Source organism: Echiichthys vipera (genome assembly GCF_963691815.1).
Source record: "Echiichthys vipera genome assembly, chromosome: 14".
Taxonomy (NCBI): Eukaryota; Metazoa; Chordata; class Actinopteri; order Perciformes; family Trachinidae; genus Echiichthys; species Echiichthys vipera.
The window spans coordinates 1,224,012-1,247,583 of NC_139839.1; the positions used below are offsets into that span (position 1 = coordinate 1,224,012).

Consider the following 23,572-nt stretch of genomic DNA (forward strand, 5'->3'; position numbering starts at 1 on the left):
ACATGAAAAAACTCACATTCTCTGGGATTAAAGTTGGATTTTTTTTTAATTAGAGTCCTAAATTGACATGAAAAAACGTTATATTCTCTGAGGTTAAAACTTGGATTATTTATTTATTTATTTTGGATTAAAGTCCTTTATTTACATGAAATATAATTGTTAATCTCTGAGGTCAAAGTGCTAAATTTACCAAAAAAACCCTGGATATTATCTGAGAATAAAGTGGTAAAAAGTAGTTAAACTCATAATTTCTGAGATTAAAGAGGTAACTTTACAAAAAGAAAACTTGGATTTTTTTTATATTAAAGTCCTTTATTTACATGAAATGTAATTATTAATCTCTGAGGTTAAAGTGAAAAATTTACAACAACAAAAAAACCCGGATATTCTCTGAGAATAAAGTGGTAAAACTCATCATTTCTGAGATTAAAGAGGTAAATTTACGAAAAAGAATTTGGCATTTCTCTTAGATTAAAGTCCTAAATTGGCAAAAACAAACAAACATGGTTATTCCTTGGATTAAAGAGGAGAATTTACAAAAAAACTTGAATATCCTCAGATTATCTAAGATTAAAGCCAAAAATGTACAAGAAACAAAACTAAAATATTTTCTGAGATTAAAGTGGTACATTTACAAAAAGACAACTTGGATTATTTAGTCCTTTATTTACATGAAATATAATTGATAATCTCTGAGGTTAAAGTGCTAAATTTACCCCAAAAAAACTTGGATATTATCTGAGAATAAAGTGGTAAAACTCCTAATTTCTGAGAATAAAATGGTAAATTTACAAAAAAGAGTTTGGCATTTCTTTGGGATTAAAGTCCCTCGTTTACATGAAAAGAAACTTTGATATTCTCTGAGATTAAAGTGGTAAAACTCATAATTTCTGAGATTAAAGAGGTAATTTTAATCAAAAAATAATAATCCAAGTTATCTTTTTGTAAAGTCCTTTATTTGCATGAGAAACAATAGATAATCTCTGAGGTTAAAGTGCTAAATTTACAAAAAAAACCCTGGATATGACGTGAGAATAAAGTGGTAAAACTCATAATTTCTGAGATTAAAGAGGTAAATTTACGAAAAAGAGTTTGGCATTTCTCTGAGATTAAAGTCCTTCATTTGCATTTTAAAAAACGTTGATATTCTCTGAGATTAAAGTCCTAAATTGGCAAAAACAAACATGGTTATTCCTTGAGATTAAAGAGGAGAATTTACAAAAAAACTTGAATATCCTCAGATTATCTAAGATTAAAGCCAAAAATTTACAAGAAACAAAACTAAAATATTCTCTGAGATTAAAGTGGTAATTTTATAAAAAAGATTAAAGTCCTCAATTGACATGAAAACACATAAGATTCTCTGAGGTTAATGTGCTAAATTCAACCTGACAAAAGGAAATGTGGATATTTTCTGAGATTAAAGCGTTAAATTTACAAAAAGAAAACTTGGATTATTTAGTCCTTTATTTACATGAAATATAATTGATAATCTCTGAGGTTAAAGTGATAAATTTACCCCAAAAAACTTGGATATTATCTGAGAATAAAGTGGTAAATTTACAAAAAAGAGTTTTGGCATTTCTTTGGGATTAAAGTCCCTCGTTTACATGAAAAGAAACTTTGATATTCTCTGAGATTAAAGTGGTAAAACTCATAATTTCTGAGATTAAAGAGGTAATTTTAATCAAAAAATAATAATCCAAGTTTTCTTTTTGTAAAGTCCTTTATTTACATGAGAAACAGTAGATAATCTCTGAGGTTAAAGTGCTAAATTTACAAAAAAACAACCTGGATATGACGTGAGAATAAAGTGGTAAAACTCATCATTTCTGAGATTAAAGAGGTAAATTTACAAAAAAGAGTTTGGCATTTCTCTGAGATTAAAGTCCTAAATTGACCAAAAACAAACAAACATGGTTATTCCTTGGATTAAAGAGGAGAATTTACAAAAAAACTTGAATATTCTCTGAGATTATCTGAGATTAAAGCCAAAAATTTACAAGAAACAAAACTAAAATATTCTCTGAGATTAAAGTGGTAAATTTATAAAAAAGATTAAAGTCCTAAATTGACATGAAAACACATAAGAGGTTAATGTGCTAAATTCACCCCGACAAAAGAAAATGTGGATATTTTCTGAGATTAAAGCGTTAAATTTACAAAAAGAAAACTTGGATTATTTAGTCCTTTATTTACATGAAATATAATTGATAATCTCTGAGGTTAAAGTGATAAATTTACCCCCCAAAAAACTTGGATATTATCTGAGAATAAAGTGGTAAAAAGAGTTAAAACTCCTAATTTCTGAGATTAAAGTGGTAAATTTACAAAAAAGAGTTTGGCATTTCTTTGGGATTAAAGTCCCTCGTTTACATGAAAAGAAACTTTGATATTCTCTGAGATTAAAGTGGTAAAACTCCTAATTTCTGAGATTAAAGAGGTAATTTTAATCAAAAAATAATAATCCAAGTTTTCTTTTTGTAAAGTCTTTATTTACATGAGAAACAATAGATAATCTCTGAGGTTAAAGTGCTAAATTTACAAAAAAACAACCTGGATATTCTCTGAGAATAAAGTGGTAAAACTCATAATTTCTGAGATTAAAGAGGTAAATTTACAAAAAAGAGTTTGGCATTCCTCTGAGATTAAAGTCCTAAATTGGCAAAAACAAACATGGTTATTCCTTGAGATTAAAGAGGAGAATTTACAAAAAAAACTTGAATATCCTCAGATTATCTAAGATTAAAGCCAAAAATTTACAAGAAACAAAACTAAAATATTCTCTGAGATTAAAGTGGTAAATTTATAAAAAAGATTAAAGTCCTAAATTGACATGAAAACACATAAGATTCTCTGAGGTTAATGTGCTAAATTCACCCCGACAAAAGGAAATGTGGATATTTTCTGAGATTAAAGCGGTAAATTTACAAAAAGAAAACTTGGATTATTTGGTCCTTTATTTACATGAAATATAATTGTTAATCTCTGAGGTTAAAGTGATAAATTTACCCCAAAAGAACTTGGATATTATCTGAGAATAAAGTGGTAAAACTCATAATTTCTGAGATTAAAGTGGTAAATTTACAAAAAAGAGTTTGTTATTCCTTCGAGATTAAAGTCCCCTATTTACATGAAAAAAACCCTGGATATTATCTGAGATTAAAGTGGTAAAAAGTGGTTAAACTCATAATTTCTGAGATTAAAGAGGTAACTTTACAAAAAGAAAACTTGGATTTTTTTTATATTAAAGTCCTTTATTTACATGAAATGTAATTATTAATCTCTGGGGTTAAAGTGCTAAATTTACAACAACAAAAAAATCTGGATATTCTCTGAGAATAAAGTGGTAAAACTCATCATTTCTGAGATTAAAGAGGTAAATTTACAAAAAAGAGTTTGGCATTTCTCTGAGATTAAAGTCCTAAATTGACCAAAAACAAACAAACATGGTTATTCCTTGAGATTAAAGAGGAGAATTTACAAAAAAAAACTTGAATATCCTCAGATTATCTAAGATTAAAGCCAAAAATTTACAAGAAACACAACTAAAATATTCTCTGAGATTAAAGCTGTAAATTTATAAAAAAGATTAAAGTCCTAAATTGACATGAAAACACATAAGATTCTCTGAGGTTAAAGTGCTAAATTCACCCCGACAAAAGAAAATGTGGATATCTTCTGAGATTAAAGCGTTAAATTTACAAAAAGAAAACTTGGATTATTAAGTCCTTTATTTACATGAAATATAATTGATAATCTCTGAGGTTAAAGTGATAAATTTACCCCAAAAAACTTGGATATTATCTGAGAATAAAGTGGTAAATTTACAAAAAAGAGTTTTGGCATTTCTTTGGGATTAAAGTCCCTCGTTTACATGAAAAGAAACTTTGATATTCTCTGAGAATAAAGTGGTAAAACTCATAATTTCTGAGATTAAAGTGGTAAATTTACAAAAAAGAGCTTGGATATTCTCTGAGATTTAAGTCCTAAATTGACCAAAAACAAACAAACATGGTTATTCCTTGAGATTAAAGAGCTGAATTTACAAAAAAAACTTGAATATCCTCTGAGATTATCTGAGATTAAAGCCAAAACTTTACAAGAAATAAAACTAAAACATTCCCTGAGATTAAAGCTGTAAATCACCCCCATGACATCATGTTTGTCCCTTCAGGGCCACCATGGAAAGCCACCTGGACACCCCGTACAACGTGCCCGACGTGGTCGTCACCATTGCCAATAACGACATTGACTTTGTCATCAGGTGAGCGGCGAATCGTCTCTTCCATACGCGTGTTTGAGACCCGTAAAGTGTCGCTGTCACACTGTACCATTATTCAAACTCACGTTTGAGTCCTTGAGTGTTTTCGTTGTGTCGCCAAAGCTTCCAAATATAACTTTTCTCTTTTTTACTTTAGGATTTCCGACCGTGGTGGCGGCATACCTCACAATATCATAGACAAGGTGATGGACTACCACTTCAGTACGGCTGAGGAGAGCGCGCAGGACCCCCGCATGAGCAACCTCTTCAACAACATTACCAACAGTGGGAACCAGTCCAGCCCGATGCACGGGTAAGGACTAAAGACACAGCGTATCAGACCCAGACCCACATGCGTCCAGACCCCCATGTACCCAGACCCCCATGTACCCAGACCCCCATGTATCCAGACCCCCATGTATCCAGACCCCCATGTATCCAGACCCCCATGTATCCAGACCCCCATGTATCCAGACCCCCATGTACCCAGACCCCCATGTATCCAGACCCCCATGTATCCAGACCCCCATGTACCCAGAAATGACATCGCACTAAGCAAACATACGGCGGATCATTTCAGTTGCAGAGTTCAAAGGGTTAACCTGCCCTCCGTGATCATTAAGATGAAATCAGCGTCTAGCGTGCGTGAGCTGAACCCGACCTGACCCACATCAGCCAACTTAATATATTATAATAATACACTGTAGCACAATTGTCAAAAGCGAGGAGGACCGAGGAGGCCTGCAGCACCAGCGTGTGCATCTTTAGAGGAAGAGGACGCTGCTTCGTCTCTTAGTGAGCTGCCTGTGGGTCGACTGCTGTGCCGTCCAGCGCTGCCGGCTTTCCCATTCACACTGACGTCGGTTTGGTGCTGTTGCGGCTCTGTGAGGACATCCGTTGCAGATTCAGACCCGCAACAGATCCGTCTCCCCCATTTCGCCTCTGTACCTTTCACACAGACGCCAGGCACAGCCCCCCCCAACGAGCAGGCTGCTTGTGAGGGGACTTGTGACCTCCTTAGCACCAGTTCCACCCGTATCGACCTGCAGGTGGCATTTCACAGTTCATCTCATGTTGATGTTCAATGTTTTACCAACAACAGATCATTTTCAGCCACGCTGCCGTTTTAACCCCGCCGTCCGTTCCTTTGTGTTTGTGCAGGTTTGGTTTCGGCTTGCCCACATCCAGGGCCTACGCCGAGTACCTGGGCGGCTCCCTGTCCGTACAGTCTATGCAGGGCATCGGCACCGACGTCTACCTGCGTCTGCGCCACATCGATGGCAAAGGAGAGAGCTTCCGTGTGTAACGCTCCCCCCGTGGTCAGCCTCGTAGATCCAGACTTCGGAATCAGGCCGTGCAGGAGTACAGGGCGTTCTCCACCAGGAGGGCTGGCATGGACTACAGGACTTTGGTCCACAAAGTGATAGCCTACACACAGTATGTCGTCAGAAAGCTCCTAAATTCACCAACCTACCATTTGTTCTTCTTGCCTTTCTGATTATAAGCTATGTTAGCTCTCGAGTCGATGATTTCAGTTGTTTTTCCTCTGTGATTTGTTCCCCGTGGCATGTCGTCTTGAAGTTTTTTTAAAGGGGGGGTGTACGAACTTTTGAATGTTTAGGTTATCGGGACAAACTGTGCATGACATTGGACACTAATGTTAAAGTGGAAGGAGCTTCAGTTTTAAAGAAGTTCACTGAAGTTACATAGCCTCGAAATAAGAACGGACGTTTTGATGATTAAATTGTTTCAAATGAAACTTCTGAGACACTCCAGCAGCCCTGTCAAAGATGCTCACACGCTCCATGACGATAGAGTTTGAATAACCGGATCCCTCCCGTACGTTATCCGCCGTTTGTATGGAAATCTAGGGACGACGAGAATGACAGAAGTGTCCTCAGCACGTGCTGTAAACCTCGGCTCCTCACACACCACAGAGATATTATACAAACGACCATATCAGAAAAAAAAAACTGCCAAACACCCGAAGCTCATTAACAGGTTTCTGTCTTGTTCTGTTTCGAGAACACGCGTCGCGATGAACGTCTTTGTTCAGCAGTATTTTTGCGGAGCTTTCGGGCAGGGAAGCCGATCGAGATGTTCAGTTGCCTTACCGCGTGGCGCTAGTCCTTCAACCGCATGCCGGCTTTTCTCGTTTTCTTTTTGTTGCCTTTACCGGTTCACACAGACGCACGCCGCGCCAGCCGGCTTCATCGGTTCAACGTCTTTTTGCACAGCGAATAGATTTCTCCCGCGCCGATCACAGCAGTTTTTACTAACACCTTTCAGAGTAACAATATACCGTAGAAGTATTCTGATATCGTCTTCTTTTGTTCTCTTTTATCTGACTTCTTTTGTGTAGAAAGTGTGTCCGTTGTTTGAAGTTTGCTGTCTTTTTTTGAAATAAGTTCTGTATAAAAAATGCATTTCAAGATGGGTTTCCGCATCACTAACGATGGAAGTTCAGATCCGCGAAAGGTCGCTCTATCAGGTGTCTCTAACTGATCCAGGAAAGGACACAAGAACACACCTGATCCAACAAATCCAACCGCGTGAAGGCGACTCAGTCGGTCGAATAAGTCCAGTCAGGTGTGTTCTTGCTTGGCTGGAATGAAAACCTGCAGCCACAGCTCAGTTTGAGACACCTGCTTAGGTCCATTTTCTCCAGATCACACCTGGATTACATCATCACCTCGAGACGGCGAGTTGGCGAGTGGCCGTACCGTAAAAAGAAAGAAAATCAGTTATGATCGCGAATAAAACCGACAAGATAAATCAAGTTGTGAACTCAAAATACACACAAACCGCCGCCTTTCTGAGTTTCCACTTGAAGATGCATGAGTCCAATAATACAGGAGAGAGTCACCGAAGCCACGTGTTGAAGTTTAGAAATCTGCCCCGATAGATGAACACCTGAACCACTCCTCACGTTTTGTTGAACATTCCCCGGCCGGCACCAGACGTCACGCATCAGATCGACCTGGATTTACGCTTCTCCGACGGGAGCATTTATTCACATACTACCTTTATACTGTTCTCTTATTGTTTATGTGATTTGGATTTAATTGAAAATGTTTTATTCTGAAGCTGAATCTTAAGAGCTCTACAATCACATACAGGTGTAATCTACCTAACGGGACAAATGACTCGCGTTTCCTTTTGTTTTTGAAAAACCTATAATTAATATAATATGCTAAAATGACTTATACTCTGTCTTACACATTGAATAACTGGTTCACTTGGATTTGCACAAAATGCAAATGAGTTTTAGGTACAAACGTTTGAGTGAGCTTGTGAGACACGCTGAAAACAACAAAGTGAACCAGTTATTTCAGCCGTAAGATGATTGTAATTTGCGAAAGGCTCGTATTTATTTTGACACTGAATGAAACAAACATAACCCTGTATAAACTCACAGCTCCAGAGCGGCCTGTATTATCTGTACCTGTATTCTTGCCGAGGCCGCGTGTATGAATCCTCGTGTTTATCGTGGCTGTGGAAGGCATTGAAGATGTAGTGAATATGTTTATGCATGTAAACCAGAGGGGGGGGGGGGGGGGGGTTAACGCCACATAGCTGCCACACGGGGTAAACGACCGTTAAAGGTTCGTGTTCCTTTTTTAAAACCAGCATCACCCTGAGATGTTCTTCTATCCTTCAAAACGTTTAAGGTGGCGTGTAAAGTTTGGATTTGGCAGAAGCTGTAGCATGACATGTGCACTGTCTGCCCTCTGCTGGCCTCAAAGAAAAGTGCAGGCAGACTAAAAAACATTATTGGGGGGGGGGGGAGGGAGGCATCGTTTGAGTTTCTTTGAAAAGGAAGAGGATGAAAACACATGAGGTCATTTCTATTTTCCACGTTTCTGATTTTGTATTTTTTTGCAGATAGAAGTGAGAAAAAAAAAAACAACCGTTTAAAAAAAGAAAAAATCATTTCAACATCATCTCCAGTGCGCCGCCACACACTGGAGCCATGTTACTGACTAACTGTGCTGCCATGGAGTGTTTGGTCTCCTCGACTGAAATGAGTTCCTCCCGCGTTTTTCTGTTGTGTTCAGAACTCTGTAGACATTAAATTTGACTTGGTTAGTACTTTGAGAGCGATCGCCGTGTCGTCCTTCTTTGAATTCATTTGTTTGTGATGAAATCTGTTGAATTTTCATCGTTTGGAAGAAAAAAGTGTCACGACTGAAATCGAAGAATGTGGTTTTGCATCCGTCTGTACATCTTTGCAGGTTCTGTATTAACTGAGCGGAGGATATAAAGGAGTTAAAGTTAATTTTAAGACCTAATGAAAACGTAATAAGCATCACACTTTAACTTCCATTGACTACAACTTAGTACTGTACCTGCATCAGTGCCTTTTTTGACTGTGCTATACTTGTAATTAAGGCACATCTGGTTAAGGTAACGTTCACTTTCTTCTTCTTTCGTGTGTCTTCATCAAATGTCCAGCTCAGTAGATTTTAGCCACGTTCTCATCGCAGGTCCCACATCGAAGAGGCCGGCCTCCGAGGGTGGTTTATACAGGGTACAGGTGGTGATTATGTGCTCAGCGGTGGGCTACGGCTCCCCACACTCACACGCCGCTCTGCCCGCCAGGCCCCTCTTCCTCATTGATGCCTTGTAGCGTCCGACACCAGTTCGCAGGCGGTTCGGCGGAGTCCATTGCCGGCGTGGCAGGTCCTCCCTCTCCTTCAAGACCGCCTCCAGGGTCATGGATGTAACTGTGGGTTTGTGAGGGCCCCGCTGACTCCCACTCCTGCTTCCAGGCTGTTGCCAGCCATGCCTCTGTAGACAGGTCCTCAGGGATGGACCTGAGCAGCTCTTGTGCCGCCTTGTTGTACAGGTTGTGCGGTTCACCAGTATGGGGTTACAAAGTTTACCACGAAGTAACACACAAGCAATAAGAGAGTAGCTTCAGACGACTCAAATGAGCTCCTTTAAATCAACAGAAGCATCTAACAGTCAATCAACCAGCTCACTTACTTTTAGTGATCTACGCACAGGCACCAACAGGTACGTTTTCTTTTTTGTCTGCTGCAGGATGGGATTTCCAGTGCCTATGGGGCAGGAGGAGTTGCCATGGTGATTAATTGGCTCCTTAACTGCACTGCAAGAGCCTTTTCTACAATAATATGATTTTTAACTACGTAATTTTATTTACAGTGCCAAATCATAACCAAAGTGATCTCAGGACACTTTACAGAGTAGGTAAAGACCACACTCTGTGACTTATTTATGATTTACAGAGACCCAACAATTCCCCCGTAGAGTACGGTGGCGTTGAAAACCTTCCCTATAACAGGAACATCAGACAGACCCAGCTCTGTGGAGGACGGACATCCGTCTGCACCGGAGAGAGGGAGAAAAGGAGAGAGAAAGACACACTTCCAGAGATGCAACCGCAACACTAACTATAATAATATCTATAGTAATGTGAATATGACTTATATGTTATGGCAGTTAATACAGCAGAATAGTAGAAACAAGCACAGCTACGGTGATAGAATATGAAAATGTCTTTTATGACTTTTTTGTCATAGGTATGGTGAAAAAAAGTGGGAAAAGTGAAAAAAGTCATGGTATAGTAATGTCAAAAAAGTGTAAAAAATATCAGTTTGTATGTTAGAAAAAGTGAAAAAAGTCAGTTTTGCAGGACGAAAGAAATTGAACTTAGTCATAAATATTTTCTATAGTTTCAGAAAACTTCATGCAAACCCTATTTCTCCTGTTTGTGATCGGCTGTGACCGGTTAAAGACACACACAGGAGACAAAGACAACTTTAATATGTTTTTTTTTATTTTGGGAGTCTGTTGCAATCTTCCAGCCCACAGACGGATAAACACATGTTCAGACAGGTCTCCTGACCTCGCCACAGTTTCTCATTTAAGAAGCACAAATCAACAAACACGAGACGAAGCGAGACATTCTCTGATCACAAGAACCCTGGCACTCATTCGCTGTACGACTAAACTACAAGTGCACTTCTGTCTCTTCTGAGGAGCGAGAAACAAACAACGGAGCGACCCTTTGGTCACTCGTCTTATTTGGAATGTAGTGATGGGTTTTCATTAAATGCAGTAACACACTCCGACCTCATCCAGGGAAGTGCCGACTCAGTGTTGACTCTTTCAGCTAACCCACATTCACTGAAAGGTCTCCAGTGTTTACTGTATAAACTGAAGGTCACATGGTCGCGCTGAGGGATGCACCGGTCTGACTTCTTCAGTCGCGATACCTTAGTCGGTCAAAATTCTTATGGCCACTTAACGGTTAAACTGTTAATTGCAATTAGGGATGTTAATAATTAAGTGTAAACCTCTAATGCAGCAACACACTGGTCAAAACTTAAGAAACTTAACGTACATGATACATAAACATATAGGATTAAAGTGAATAGATCGGCCCCGTTGTCACCGACGCCTGATGCAGCTGTGTGAGTCGGTATCAGACTGGTGCATCTGTGACTGTTCTCGTTTAATGCTCTACTTTAACCATTTTGACCTTTTCCTCCCACTCAACGTTTAGACTTCCTCGGTGAAAACGTCGTCACGCTCGACTTCACTCTGCTCGTGTTGTGATCTTTAGCAAAACAGCAGTTCATAAAAGGCAACAACCCTGTAAGGCGGAACTATATTTGGACGGTAACATTCATATTTAAGCACTTAGAGCAGCATCGGTTTGTAGAAACGATTGGCGCCGTTGTCTTTGTAAAAGACAATAAAAGCTATTTTAAGGAGGAAATGGCTTGTTGGTGATTTAAGACTTGATAGACAAAACAAAAAGAAAGACAGTGACGCCATGCCCCTAACTATTTTACAAGAATGCAACATTTAAGACCTTACAGGGGGACACATGCCCGAGCTTCTTGCAGTGTGATGCATGACTTTACAGTTAAAGCAACAAGCTCCGTTTTAGGTCAGTTAAGACCGACTGAGGAGCAGGTTGCGTGTAAACAGTGTAACGGGGGTTGGGCTTCCATAACATTTGATCAAATGGGAATCAAGTATTAATCGAGCTACGTAAGTCAAAATGCTTTTGAATCTCTTATTGGATCCATTTAACATACAACATTTGCAAGTTACGAGATCTACAAACAACTAAAACTCAAAGTATCAGATCTGAAATCAGCTTTTGTTAGAGAGTGGCTCTTCTTTCTCCAACAAACAGTCTTTGGCTGAGCACAGAAACCAGTTTACAGAGAGCACAATAATCAAACAGGTCAAGTTCCTTTTTGGCGTTATGGCAAGTTACTTATGGCATTTTTCATTTGCTCCGGTAAAAACGACGTGACGTGACGTGACGTGACGTGACGTTGCGTGACGTGGCGTGACGTGACGTGACGTGACGGCAGATAAAAGACTCAACAAGAGATTTCTTAGGCTACATCCAAACTACTACGTATTAACTTACATGAAAACAATCAGGCATTTCAGCCCCGTATCCGAAATAATCTGCGTACAAATGAATACGCACGCAAATGCAGATCACATGGGTGGCCATTCACATACCGGTACTGGGAGAAGAAGAGCGATGTAAAAAAGTAAAACAAGAGATTTGCTTTCTTGGATAGACAACGAGGTGGAACTGTTACTGAGAGAAACACGAGTATAAGGCGGTAAAGGCAACGGAAAACATAGGTTGGGGGGCGTTCCAAAGAAAATAGGGCAACGTAACAGAACGGAGGAGCAAAGGAGCGCCGACACAAGAAGGATGAACTCACAAAAGGTATAAAAATGTAACTAGACTTAGCTAACTGATAAGACTGACTAACAGTGACTGATAAGAAGAAGACCCAAACACGTGTGTGTGCGTCAGCAGTGTTTCCAAACGTCTTCGTTTTAAGGGGTTTGTAACGCAGTGGTGTGGACGCTAGGCGTAGTATTCGTGTGGATACAGCCCCCAGCCTCGAAATGTGAATCTGGGTATTTTGCCAAAGTGGAAGCAGATCCTGAACGGCACCGGCCAACGTCACCAAAGCCAACCGTTAAAACAGACGTGGCACATTAAATGGCACACAGAACATAATAGCCCTTTTACTGTAAACCTTTGACATTATTCTTGACCGACACGTAAAACATACAATCTCAAAACACAGACGAGGTCCAACGACGCAACTTTACCGTGAGAATAAATTAGCAGTCTGACATGTATTGGCTGTCAAGGTGAGGAGCATTAAAGCTCACTGCCTGCGAGTCCAAGCGAGGCATTAACGAAGACCAGAACGAGTGTCAGAGAAGAGATAAATATTAGATATGAGGGAAGTCCTTAAAGCTGCGATCGCGTCATCACACAGTCTGGAGGCCTCTTTCGTGGCCGTCTAGCTGTACCTTAATCTTGTGCAGTTCCTCAATCTCCTGGTGGTGACGCTCCGTCTTGTGGCGCACCAGAGAGCGATAGAAGTGAATGGTGAACACCACAAAAATCACCCCCACTGGAACCATGATGATGGTGGACGCCAGCGCAGCCTTCCAGCCGCTGTCCTGCGGGGGTGTCGTGGGCTTTGTCTTTTTGGACACGCTGGAGTCTACGGGCAGGAACTTGATCCAGCAGAGGAGCACCACCTCGGCTAAAAACAGCAGGATGCCCAGGGCCGTGGAGAAGCCCCACGCCAGCTCGATGTAGTAATGCATGCGCTCGTGGGGCGACTCGCTGACGGAGTTGAGGTTGTGGATGTTACTGACGGCCTCCACGTTGGGCAGGATGCAGGTGCTGATCAGCAGGGCGAAGAGGTGCACCGCCACCAGCACGGTGGTGCACACGCTGAAGGCGATGAGGAGCACAGGGGGGTAACTGTACTGCATCTCCAGCTGCACCTCCACCATGGCCACCTACGACATGTTTACAGGGACATGAATAACCAGTTTACTTTATGTCCATGTTTACGTCACAACAGGATAGGGCTCACACCCAGATTCTGCACATGTAAACAAACTGCGTCATGTCTGATGCCCTGAGGTCATCTCAGACCTGATGTTAAACAACTCGTGACCTTGACATGTGGATTACACAACACAGGAAACAGGTGATATTGCTGCAAAGAAGGAGTCTTTTAGGGCGTCCAGGGCTCTGCAAGTGAAAGCGCTGTTCATCTTTGTCAGGTTGTTTGGTCTTTGATAGATGGACTGACTTGGAACTGTCCTGTTTGAATCATCAGTATGAAAGATGAACAAATGTTTTATTAAATATCTGGTTCTAAAAAGTCAAAAAGGCCTCTACAAGCCCGTGGACGTAAAAACTAGGACTCCTACGGCTGATTTTCGGGAGAAACATCCACTCAAAGAGCTCAATACTGTCTTACTTGTGCCCCGAAAGGAAAAGTGGAAGGTAAAGATTACCCTTTAACCGGATAAAACATCCGGCAGTTTGAGTTCAGTGTCAGATCCTGGATCAGTGTTGGGTTAATTCTTCTGCTCTGATCCACATCTGTTCTCCATAGCAACATTGTAGCAACACTACTATGTAGTATTTAAAACCCAGGGTTGCTACAAACCTGTTTAACCCTGTTTTCTGTGACAACGTCACATTTTACGCAGTAAAACAGTTGCAATCAAATGTCATAAACTCTTTGAAGGCTTTAAGGGCGCTCAGACGTGGACTGATGAAGGTTGTTTGCCATGAACCGAAGTGATGATGCTTTCAGAAAATGAAATCCAGAAGATTAAACTATAATCGTTATTGTAGCTGTTCAGAAGCCACAGCCTGAGTCTTGAGAGCACAAACAGGAAGTTAAAATACAGCTCCTGCACGCAACTGTATTTCCCTGCAACACTTGGGTCGCTGTGGTCCATTATCTACGCAGGAAAGAAACTAAAGTATTTCTGTGGGATGAAATGTGAAGACAAGCGTCTTTGTGTTGCACTGAAGCCGGTACGACTGACTGACCATTGCGAAGCCGGAGAGCAGTGCAGAGGTCCTGCTGGAGGCCTTCAGCTTGGCCCGGCTCAGGTAGAGTTTCCTCCAGGACAGCGCCTGAACTGAGTGGTGGTTGGAGCTGACCAGCTCCAGGTAACTGCGTCGCACCCAGTCCCTGTAGTCCATCCCCCCGCCGTCCGGGCCCCGCTCTGAGACACCTGGGGCCGGGGAACCCATGGGCACGTTCAGCTCACTGCTCATTGCACCTGGTGGGTAGAAAGGGAAGAGATGGTCAAGTCCACACAAGGAACACAAAGCTACAATTATTATTCGTGCCTAAAGGTTAACATCTGCACGACATTAAATCCAAGAGCAGTCAGTGTTGGGATTCCTCTGACGCATCAATCACTGTTGCTTCATGTTAAACAATAACTCTCCCCTGTTAAGGGATAATAACAATATTGATTTCTTTTAATGAAACGCCTCAAAGTTAAAAATCATAAATACACCCAATAGCCTAAAAAGTCTACATTTGAATAAATATTCACTTGTAATCTTGCAGTTTGTGCTTTGCTCTCATTTTTTATTGTGCCAGAAAAGATTGCACACACACAGTATAGCGCTGTTTCAATGCTCGTTTCCATTTATATGAAATAAATATAACATTATATTCATGTACATTCACAGATATGAAGCAGATGACACAAAAGATTAGACAATATCAAAAATAGGCAAAATATTTTTTTCTAAATGAAATGGACAATTAAACTAAATAAAAATGTACAAAGATTAAATAAATGTGCACATACTGAAGAAAAGAGACAAAATAAATATATATATCTAAGAATAGGATATAAGAAGAAATCTGTACTCTACACACAGGACGTTTGAGTGCTGACATGTTCGTGCAAATCAGGTGCTTTTTGCATTTTCTTCATTTTTACCGTTTTATAATATCAAAGGTTACAACATTTTTAGGATTTATACATTTCTTTAATTATTATTTTCATTATTTTACAAAGCAATATGGTCTTTTATATTAAATTCTAACCAAATAGGTCTGTTCTAAGACATCACCTATGATCATGAGATCTGGGACATGACCGAAAGAACGCGGTCGCGGGTACAAGCGTGTGAAATGTGTTTCCTCAGGAGGGGGGCTGGAGTCTCCCTTAGAGAGAGGGGGAGAAGTTCAGCATCCGTGAGGAACTCGGAGTAGAGCCGCTGCTCCTTTGCGTTGAAAGGAGCCAGTTGAGGTGGTTCAGGATCATCTGGTAAGGATGAACCCTGGGCGCCTCCCTAGGGAGGTGTTCCAGGCACGTCCAGCTGGGAGGAGGCCTCGGGGAAGACCCAGGACCAAGTGGAGAGATTAGATCTCCACACTGGCCTGGGAACGCCTCAGGATCCCCAAGTTAGAGCTGGTTAATGTGGCCCGGGAAAGGGAAGTTTGGGGTCCCCTGCTAAAGCTGCTGCCCCCGCGACCCAACCCCAGATAAGAGGTTGAAGATGAGTGAGTGAGTGAGACAGCGAGGACAGAATGAAGCAAAGGGAGTTGAACCCACGATGTTCAGCACATTCTGCACAAGGACACCCAATAGAACTGTTTTTTAGTGTATTATCTTACATCCACTTCTGATGCTAATAAATATGACAGCTCATTTGGCATTCACTTCCTGCAGAAGAACCTCCACTTCCCAAATGTTTGTTTGTTTTTTACATTTGGAGTCCCGTGCTCGAACCTCTTTAGACTTTCCTTTCTTTGACATTCTTGACTTGATTCTTTTAACTTTTCTTTTGCATTTCTGTATGTGGCTCTTTGCACACGGCCGTGCGGTCTCATGCCTTTACCGATGATAATTAGGCTGAACTGGCTTTCAGTTTATGAGAACAGTGGGATTCATCATTATAAGAACAGAGATTGAAGAACATCTGCGTTAATCCGACAGACTTTTCTTCAGAGCAAATCCAAGAAAAAACCTAGTAAGGTATTAGTGAATGAGGCACATTTATTCCATACCTTTCACTCTTCTTCTTGTTAAATATACATTCTTTTGTTTAGGTTGAACTAGTTTATCTTTCTAGCACACCTTCCTTTAATAAGGCACTGACTAACATTCCCAGAGCTTGATCTCAGCGCTCGTCAATGAACAGATCATTATTTATTTAAGAGTAAGCATCTTTCAAGGCACTTAAACCCCGAAAATTCCAGACTCTTGAAGCCTTTGTTCATCTCATCTCATCTTCAGCCTCTTATCCGGGGTCGCGTCTCGGGGGCAGCAGCTTTAGCAGGGGACCCTAAACTTCCCTTTCCCGGGCCACATTAACCAGCTCTAACTGGGGGATCCTGAGGCGTTCCCAGGCCAGTGTGGAGATCTAATCTCTCCACCTGGTCCTGGGTCTTCCCCGAGGCCTCCTCCCAGCTGGACGTGCCTGGAACACCTCCCTAGGGAGGCGCCCAGGGTTCATCCTTACTAGATGATCCTGAACCACCTCAACTGGCTCCTTTCAACACAAAGGAGCAGCGGCTCTACTCCGAGTTCCTCACGGATGGCTGAACTTCTCCCCCTCTCTCTAAGGGAGACTCCAGCCACCCGCCTTTGTTATCACATATAAAATTGTTGCTATAAAAGCAGAAAAAAAGGTTTAAAGAATTAATTTATGCCCACTACAATCAATGTATATTGTCAATGTGTTCATGTTAACATTGATTGCATGTTTTGATCACGCTTGCTAATTTCCAGAGTAATGGAGCAAAGGATCTTTTGTGGCAGAAAGGGAGCAAGTCCCTGCAGCAAAGCAGACTAGAGAAGCTGCTGTACCAAATATGTGATCCGCAATATGCACAAAAATGGATCTAATATGCTATCATCCATATACTTTTGAGCACCACTTCACTGCACGTGTCTGCGAAGCTCTGACATGTCACCACTCCCTGCCTGCTCATCTCTACAGACCACAAAGTCTTTGACTGTGCAAACACAAGCCACTGGTTCACTGAGTTTGTACAAATATGAAATATGTATTACATCCGCTGCCTGTCTGCTAACTGCAAAATAAGGGTAGAAATGTGGATTGTACTTCCAACAGAGAGTTGAAAAATCCTGGTTAAATCAGCAACAAACCTGCAATCATGTCCTGTTGTCTGTAGCTTTGTTATTACTAAATGTAAATTTTAATGTATCTTCTTTTTACCTTGTGCTTTAATGCATCTCACTGTACTCTGTTCAACTTCTGTTTACCTCGTTGCTTTAATCTCTTTTCCCCACACACAAAAAAGCCCTTCTGGGGACGGGTGTTGCAAATTAGCATCCACTATAAGCACTGATAATTGCATTGGATAGCTACTCTCGTTGTGTCTGTGTACACTGTATCTGCCCCTATCATATAAACCATACATAAATACGCAATTGTGCTTTAAAAAAACTTTAAAAACAAACACCTGTGTATGCAAATGACAAGGTTAAAGTGATGCCACACACACACACCGTCCTCCTGTGCTCCACTGATTCTGCAGTGACACTGTCTGCAGCAGATGTATATGTATATTTAGCAGCACACGTAAGTTAGAAGGATCCTTTTACAGAGTTTAGCTAACGGAAAGCTAGTTTCCTCTTTGTTATAACTAAGGAGAAAAACAATGCTAACATTAGTGTAAAACATGCACCAATGAGCGTGGAATCATCTCCACTTGTCATGGGTAGAAACAGTAAGTTAGCAAAACATTAGTTAGAGACGAAGACTCCTGCAGCTAACGGCTAACTTAGTAAGCTAACTACTCAACATTATTTACAATCAGTTCCCGTCTTCTGTGCAATTACGACTACTTTATTATTTATTTGTTTTATCTTACCTGTCGCTGAGGTGCCTTTTGAGTGATGTTAAACTGTTAAACTCCAGTGAGGCGTCCTCTCTTCTCTGTGCAGGACAATAAATGAGCACTTGTCTGCTCCACTCCGGAGCGTGTTTTGGTGAATAAACAACTTCCGCTCTTCTTACGATGACGTCACCAACGTCTTCGTTTAGCTCTCAACGGTCGCGTCACATTCGTTAACGTTCCTCCCTTTCGCCGCCATGTTTACCGGTAAACCCCGGTGCTGGTGGTTCTTCCTCCCGGGCAGGTTAACTCACCGGGCATCCTATCGGGTTTCTCCGGGGTTTTTTTTTTCCGGGGCCGTTCGTCGTAGAGACCCGAGGCGGAAGGGAGGGGAATCAACGCCGTTAATGGGCTGCTTCCGGTTGGGCGTGTTGCTTTCAAAATAAAAGCACACAAGATTCACGTTGTGGGGAGAAAAGTGTCAAATAAAATATGATTTCTGTATTTAAAGGTTGAATATGAATGAGCACAATACAGCTATCTAGTATCTCAAGATCATAATCGACAACAACAACAAAAAAAGCAGAAGTCCAGCAGTCGGGTTGCCAGGTTGGTCAGACCCAGCTGGAGCCTGTTTGAACTTTGAACCCTCCCCCTCCGGCTAGTACCGCAGAGGAGTTTCACTGACAGTTACCATTAGCCGTTACCGTTAGCCGCTACCGTTAGCCGCTACCGTTAGCCGCTACCGTTAGCCGCTACCGTTAGCCGCTACCGTTAGCCGCTACCGTTAGCCGCTACAGCTAAATAAACATGATAGTTAGCTTTCTGATCAAGGAGATTTAAAAAAAAAAAAATTAATTCAGACTAAATATATATTTTTATATTTTTACTTTCATTTTGTACCCCTCAAAACGCCCCGTGAGTGTATAATTATTATTTTTTTTAAATCTTAATATTCAACCTTTAAATACGAGTGACTTGTACTTATTAATAATAAAAAGAATAAAAAATAAATTAGGAAAATGTAATAAAAATACGTTGATAATTCTAAAAACCATTTTAACAAGATTGCCGGGTAGACCTTTCAATGGAATTCCGTTGCTAGGCGACACCCTGTGCCCTTGTTAACTTCCTGTCAGCGGATGTCATTCAAAAACACTGCAAGAGGAAACAAACGTGGACACATTTTCATTGTTTTGAATGTTTATGTTTACATCTTTGAAAAGGTCTTTATCTATCTTAGACTGTATTAAAAAGTCCTTCATAGGTGCTGATTGGTGGGTGGCGGGGATATTACTCAATAAACTCTTTATCACCAATAAGATTAAGGAAGTACACGTTAAACTTTGACACAACATGTATCAAACAAATCTATATTTTTCCAGTTTCCTACATACTGAAAATAATTGTATTTTTTCCATAAATGTTTACGTTCTGCTTCTTTTTGGACTTGAGCGTCACAGGATGCATTTGGTAAAATGGACTGTAGTATCAGAAATGAATGCAGAAAAGTAATATTGTATTTTGAACATGAGGCATATAACACTGAATTTATGTTAACTTGGTAAATTGTATTTGCGCAGATGTAAGGTAACTAAAACTTTCCCCAACTTCAGATTTCTAGAATGATCTGCAGCAGAGGGGTCAAACTGATCCAGTGAAGAGTCGCTGTGGCTGCAGGTTTTCTTTCCAACCAAGCAAGAACACGCATGATCCAACAAATTGATTGTGTGAAGGCAGTTCAGGTGATTGAGTAGGTAGACTCATGTGTGTTCTTGCTTGGTTGGAATGAAAACCTGCAGCCACAGCGGATCACCTTTACCGGATCACTTTGACACATGTGGTCTAAAGTCTCTCAAAATGGACTTATGGCTCTGGAAGACACCAAAGATGACCCCTGGCCCTGGCTCCAGCTCTGAATAACCAGTTACATCTTTACACTGCAGTTTTTACTCTGGCTGGCAGCAGGTCAGTGTTTCAAAGAGCTAACACGTTTAACTCAGCTGCAAAATACTATTTGAGGTGCAACTCAAATAGACACAGGCGGCGCGGCGTTTTCATGCAACCCTCCATTGCTGGACGGGTTGGTGTCCACTGATGAGTGGGGAGAGAACATCAAGAGTGCAGCTCTGAACGTCCAAAACGTCCTCAGGATATGGCCCGTCACGCTCCAGTACTCCTCATGATGACAGCAGCAGCAGCAGCAGCAGCAGCAGCACTGTTTACATCTGTATAAACAGAACAGTGAGAGTGTGCACGTGGACTGTAGGATCATATCACTGCTACTTTTGCAAAAATGTAATCAAGGAAATGCTGCACTTGCCGCCACATTCCTCATATGATGGACTTGAGATGGAAAGAAAACAGTGGCGTGTCCTGACACATTGGGGACAGCTGTAGACACGTCATCAGCCTGGGTCCTCACACAGTTCTGCAGCAGAGCTCTAATGGAGGACAGCTGAATCCACCCAGCACGCTCTGACTCACCAGTATCAGTTAGTCTCAGTATAAATGCATCTGCTGGACATTATGGACAATGCTGCTATTATCATCTATCACCTCAGCTGTGCTTGTTTCTACTGTTCTGCTGTATTAACCGCCATAACATATAAGTCATATTCACATTACTATAGATATTATTATAGTTACTGGAAGTGTCTCTGTCTCTGTCTTTGTCTCTCTCTGTCCATCTGTCCGTCTTGTCTCTCTCTCTCTCCTTCTCTCCCTCTCTCCGGTGCAGACAGATGTGCGTCCTCCACAGAGCTGGGTCTGTCTGACGTTCCTGTCTGTTATAGTGAAGGTTTTCGTCTCCACCGTACTCTACGGGGGAATTGTTGGGTCCATGTAAATCATAAATAAGTCAGAGAGTGTGGTCTTTACCTACTCTGTAAAGTGTCCTGAGATAAATATCTAAATTGAATTTAATTGAGGGCGACACAGTGTTGTGGTGGTCAGTACTTCGAGGGTTCGAATCCCTTCTGTGTGGAGACAACCAATCACACCTACGGGCAATTTAGTCATTAACCTAACACGTGCACGTCTTTGGACTGTGGCAGGAAACCGGAGAAAACCCACGCAGACACGGGGAGAACATGCAAACTCCACACAGAAGGGCCCCAGCCTGGATTCGAACCAAAAACCCTCTTGCTGTGAGGCGACAGTGCTATCCACCACTCCACCGTGTCGCCCTACTAGATCTTTTTAGTACTTTTTTCTCATAACAGCTGGACACTCTAGTGTTTAAGTGAAGACAGTCAGTGACAGAAGAGTACGCAGAGGATTTGACACGTTTATTGAGTTTCATCACAAGTGAAAGAGCATCGTGTTGCTCCATGTCGCTGATTCAGAGGATTCATTCATGATAAAGCGTTGCATCTGGGACACCAGACAAAAAAGGATCCCGCTGTCCCATTCCCATGTCTTTCCCTGTTTAAAGGTTGTACAGAACGCTCTGCCGTTCATATTTCTTATGCGTTATAGAACCACGGCTGTCTTTCTTTCTAGCTTCACCTACATGTCAAATTTCCTGTTTGGGAAAAATACAAAGTAATATAAAACATATATTAAAAAAGCATTTGTGACTGTGCAGTACAAATCTAGTGTTTTTTTCTTCTAGCCCGGTATAAAGGACTTTATTGTGCGTTCACACTGCTGAGCAACACAACAACAACAAATCCTACCGATCCAGCCACTTCCTGCTGAACTGCGTGACGACTGAATTTAAGGTTAACAAGTTTTTGCCGGCTGATAAAAAGTATTCAGAGTCTCAAGCTTCCCTCTTCTGCTAGTGGCACCTCGTTTGTTCAGGAGGTTGTTTGCGTGAACAATTGTCCGGCTGACGAGAAGATGGTTACGACTATATAAACCTACCAGTTGTCTACAGTTTTTATTAAAACATCAGAGCCACTGCGTCATACCAGAACTGACCATGACAGAAAGTAGCATGCTCTCTGGAGTGGGTACCAAGACGACGTGGTGTCAGAGGCAGAGGGGATGAAACATGTTTTTAGATGTTAACTGATAGCTGACAGTTCTGCAGGTCATCGTGGGAGAATACAAATATATAAATACAGTGGGCTGCTACCATTTGGGTCTCTTTTGCAAACGCCTGCTGCTGTGTTAAGGCCATTATGAAGTGCTGTGAGTATGTTTTCAGCAGACTGGGTGCTGCTGGTGGTGGTGGGCAGGCAGAAGGCGTACATGGAAGAATACAGAGGATGTATTTTGATCATTTAGATGCTTTGGGGTTGAATTGTCCTGACAACCCAGCCCCATCCTTTATCTACCCCTAAAGGCTGCTTACAGCTTGCTATGTTAAACCATCAAAAGGATGCATGCGTGTGCATTTCTAAACCAGCAGATGACAATGAAAAACATAATTTGGCTTGTTGAAACCTAATGCTGTCTCCACCCCACAGTCTGTCAGCACAGAACGAGCTATCGGCCGAGTTGCCTGCAGGTCCGACGCACGGCTCAGGGAGTTTGTCGGGGGGTTCACTCTGGGCTTTACTTAACGCTGACTATCGAAGTGCTGTGGATGGACTCCATGACAGCGGCCAGGCGACTGCACAGGTCGTGGGCCTGGTTGACGTGGACTTTGGGTGGGTCTTTAAGAACCACGGTCTCAGCTGAACCGTCCAGAACCCGGGGCAAAAACTCACCCAGCTTCACCTGCAATGAGTCTGAAAACAAAGACAGTGCAGCAGGGTTTATTTTAGTGCAGGTTAATTTAATGTTAGTATCCATGTAGATCCTAATTTTCCGGCTCTACTCGTGCACGGAGGAGGATGTGTATGCACACGAGAACCCAGTGAAACAAACACTGCCAGTGCCGCAATGTGCATGTTGTCCTCCATCTTCAGCTCTTTCCCAATATAATGCTTAACACTGGGGGTTTACGGGTCGTGTCCGTGCGGTGGATCATTGCATGTTGAGCAGTGCAGCCGGGCTCTGGTGGGACTGACCCATGTATCACTAATGCCCAGTCAGACTCAGAGTAACTGTAAAGCTGCATTCTTCATGTTTTTCATCAGATAATGATGACATGAAATGTTGTGTTTAGCTCCAACATCACATTTATTTAGGTTTTTGTCGTAAAATGAGGAGTTGTTGTGTAAAGACTCCTAAATAAATGAAATTTAAGTTCCCTCATCAACTTCTTGAGTTCCCCCATAACACTAATCAAACCTGCTAGTTTCAGTAGGTTTTAATGTTAAAATAAGAATTTTAAACACATTTTTCACATGCAGAACTTGTATTGATTATTCTATCTAGTATCTTAATTACTGTGAATGAATGGATTTTGAGAGTCACATTGAAAATTGCTGCCGTCTATTATCCGCTCATCCATGAGCACAGTCAAAAAACAGCGGTGTAAAACTATATATAATATGTCGATGCGGTAATTCAACTCATCTTACCGTCCATGTCTTGGCCCAGGCAGCAGCACCAGTGGCTGCGGATGTTCTCCATGGCTTCCCGGTCTTCCTGGGATAAAGCCGAGTCCCGGCTCATCAGGTGAAGGCAGGGGATGACGGCTTCATCCATGATTGCGATGCCCTCCTCCACACTGGTCTCCTCACCGCTGCAAAACAGCTTTGACGCGCTTTCATTCAATGCCTGCGTGGTGGATGTT

The 23,572-nt window shown here is 41.6% G+C and overlaps 3 protein-coding genes across 7 annotated transcripts in view; 1 reads left to right on the forward strand and 2 right to left on the reverse strand.

Annotated features, from left to right (window-relative positions):
- bckdk (branched chain ketoacid dehydrogenase kinase) overlaps positions 1 to 8,017 on the forward strand; it is a 23,757-nt gene extending 15,740 nt beyond the window's left edge. The window contains exons 9-11 of the mRNA XM_083926686.1: positions 4,178 to 4,267; positions 4,422 to 4,577; positions 5,426 to 8,017. Of these exons, the coding sequence (XP_083782812.1) occupies positions 4,178 to 4,267; positions 4,422 to 4,577; positions 5,426 to 5,570 (391 nt within the window). The 3' untranslated portion in view covers positions 5,571 to 8,017. The remainder of the gene's footprint in view (positions 1 to 4,177; positions 4,268 to 4,421; positions 4,578 to 5,425) is intronic.
- A 2,062-nt stretch (positions 8,018 to 10,079) lies between these two features.
- orai2 (ORAI calcium release-activated calcium modulator 2) lies at positions 10,080 to 18,278 on the reverse strand. The gene is made up of 3 exons (XM_083927369.1): positions 17,974 to 18,278; positions 14,154 to 14,389; positions 10,080 to 13,099 (listed from the first exon to the last, which is right to left on the reverse strand). Exons 2-3 carry the CDS (start codon positions 14,382 to 14,384, stop codon positions 12,557 to 12,559), a joined length of 774 nt encoding a protein of 257 aa, XP_083783495.1. The 5' UTR covers positions 14,385 to 14,389; positions 17,974 to 18,278; the 3' UTR covers positions 10,080 to 12,556.
- A 2,934-nt stretch (positions 18,279 to 21,212) lies between these two features.
- The window catches only part of usp28 (ubiquitin specific peptidase 28), a 29,692-nt gene continuing 27,332 nt past the window's right edge, over positions 21,213 to 23,572 (reverse strand). For all 5 annotated transcript variants that reach the window (XM_083926989.1, XM_083926991.1, XM_083926990.1 and 2 more), the window contains exons 25-26: positions 23,358 to 23,556; positions 21,213 to 22,619 (exon numbers count right to left, since the gene is read on the reverse strand). In XM_083926989.1, coding sequence (XP_083783115.1) covers positions 22,444 to 22,619; positions 23,358 to 23,556 — 375 coding nt within the window. In that variant the 3' untranslated portion in view covers positions 21,213 to 22,443. The remainder of the gene's footprint in view (positions 22,620 to 23,357; positions 23,557 to 23,572) is intronic.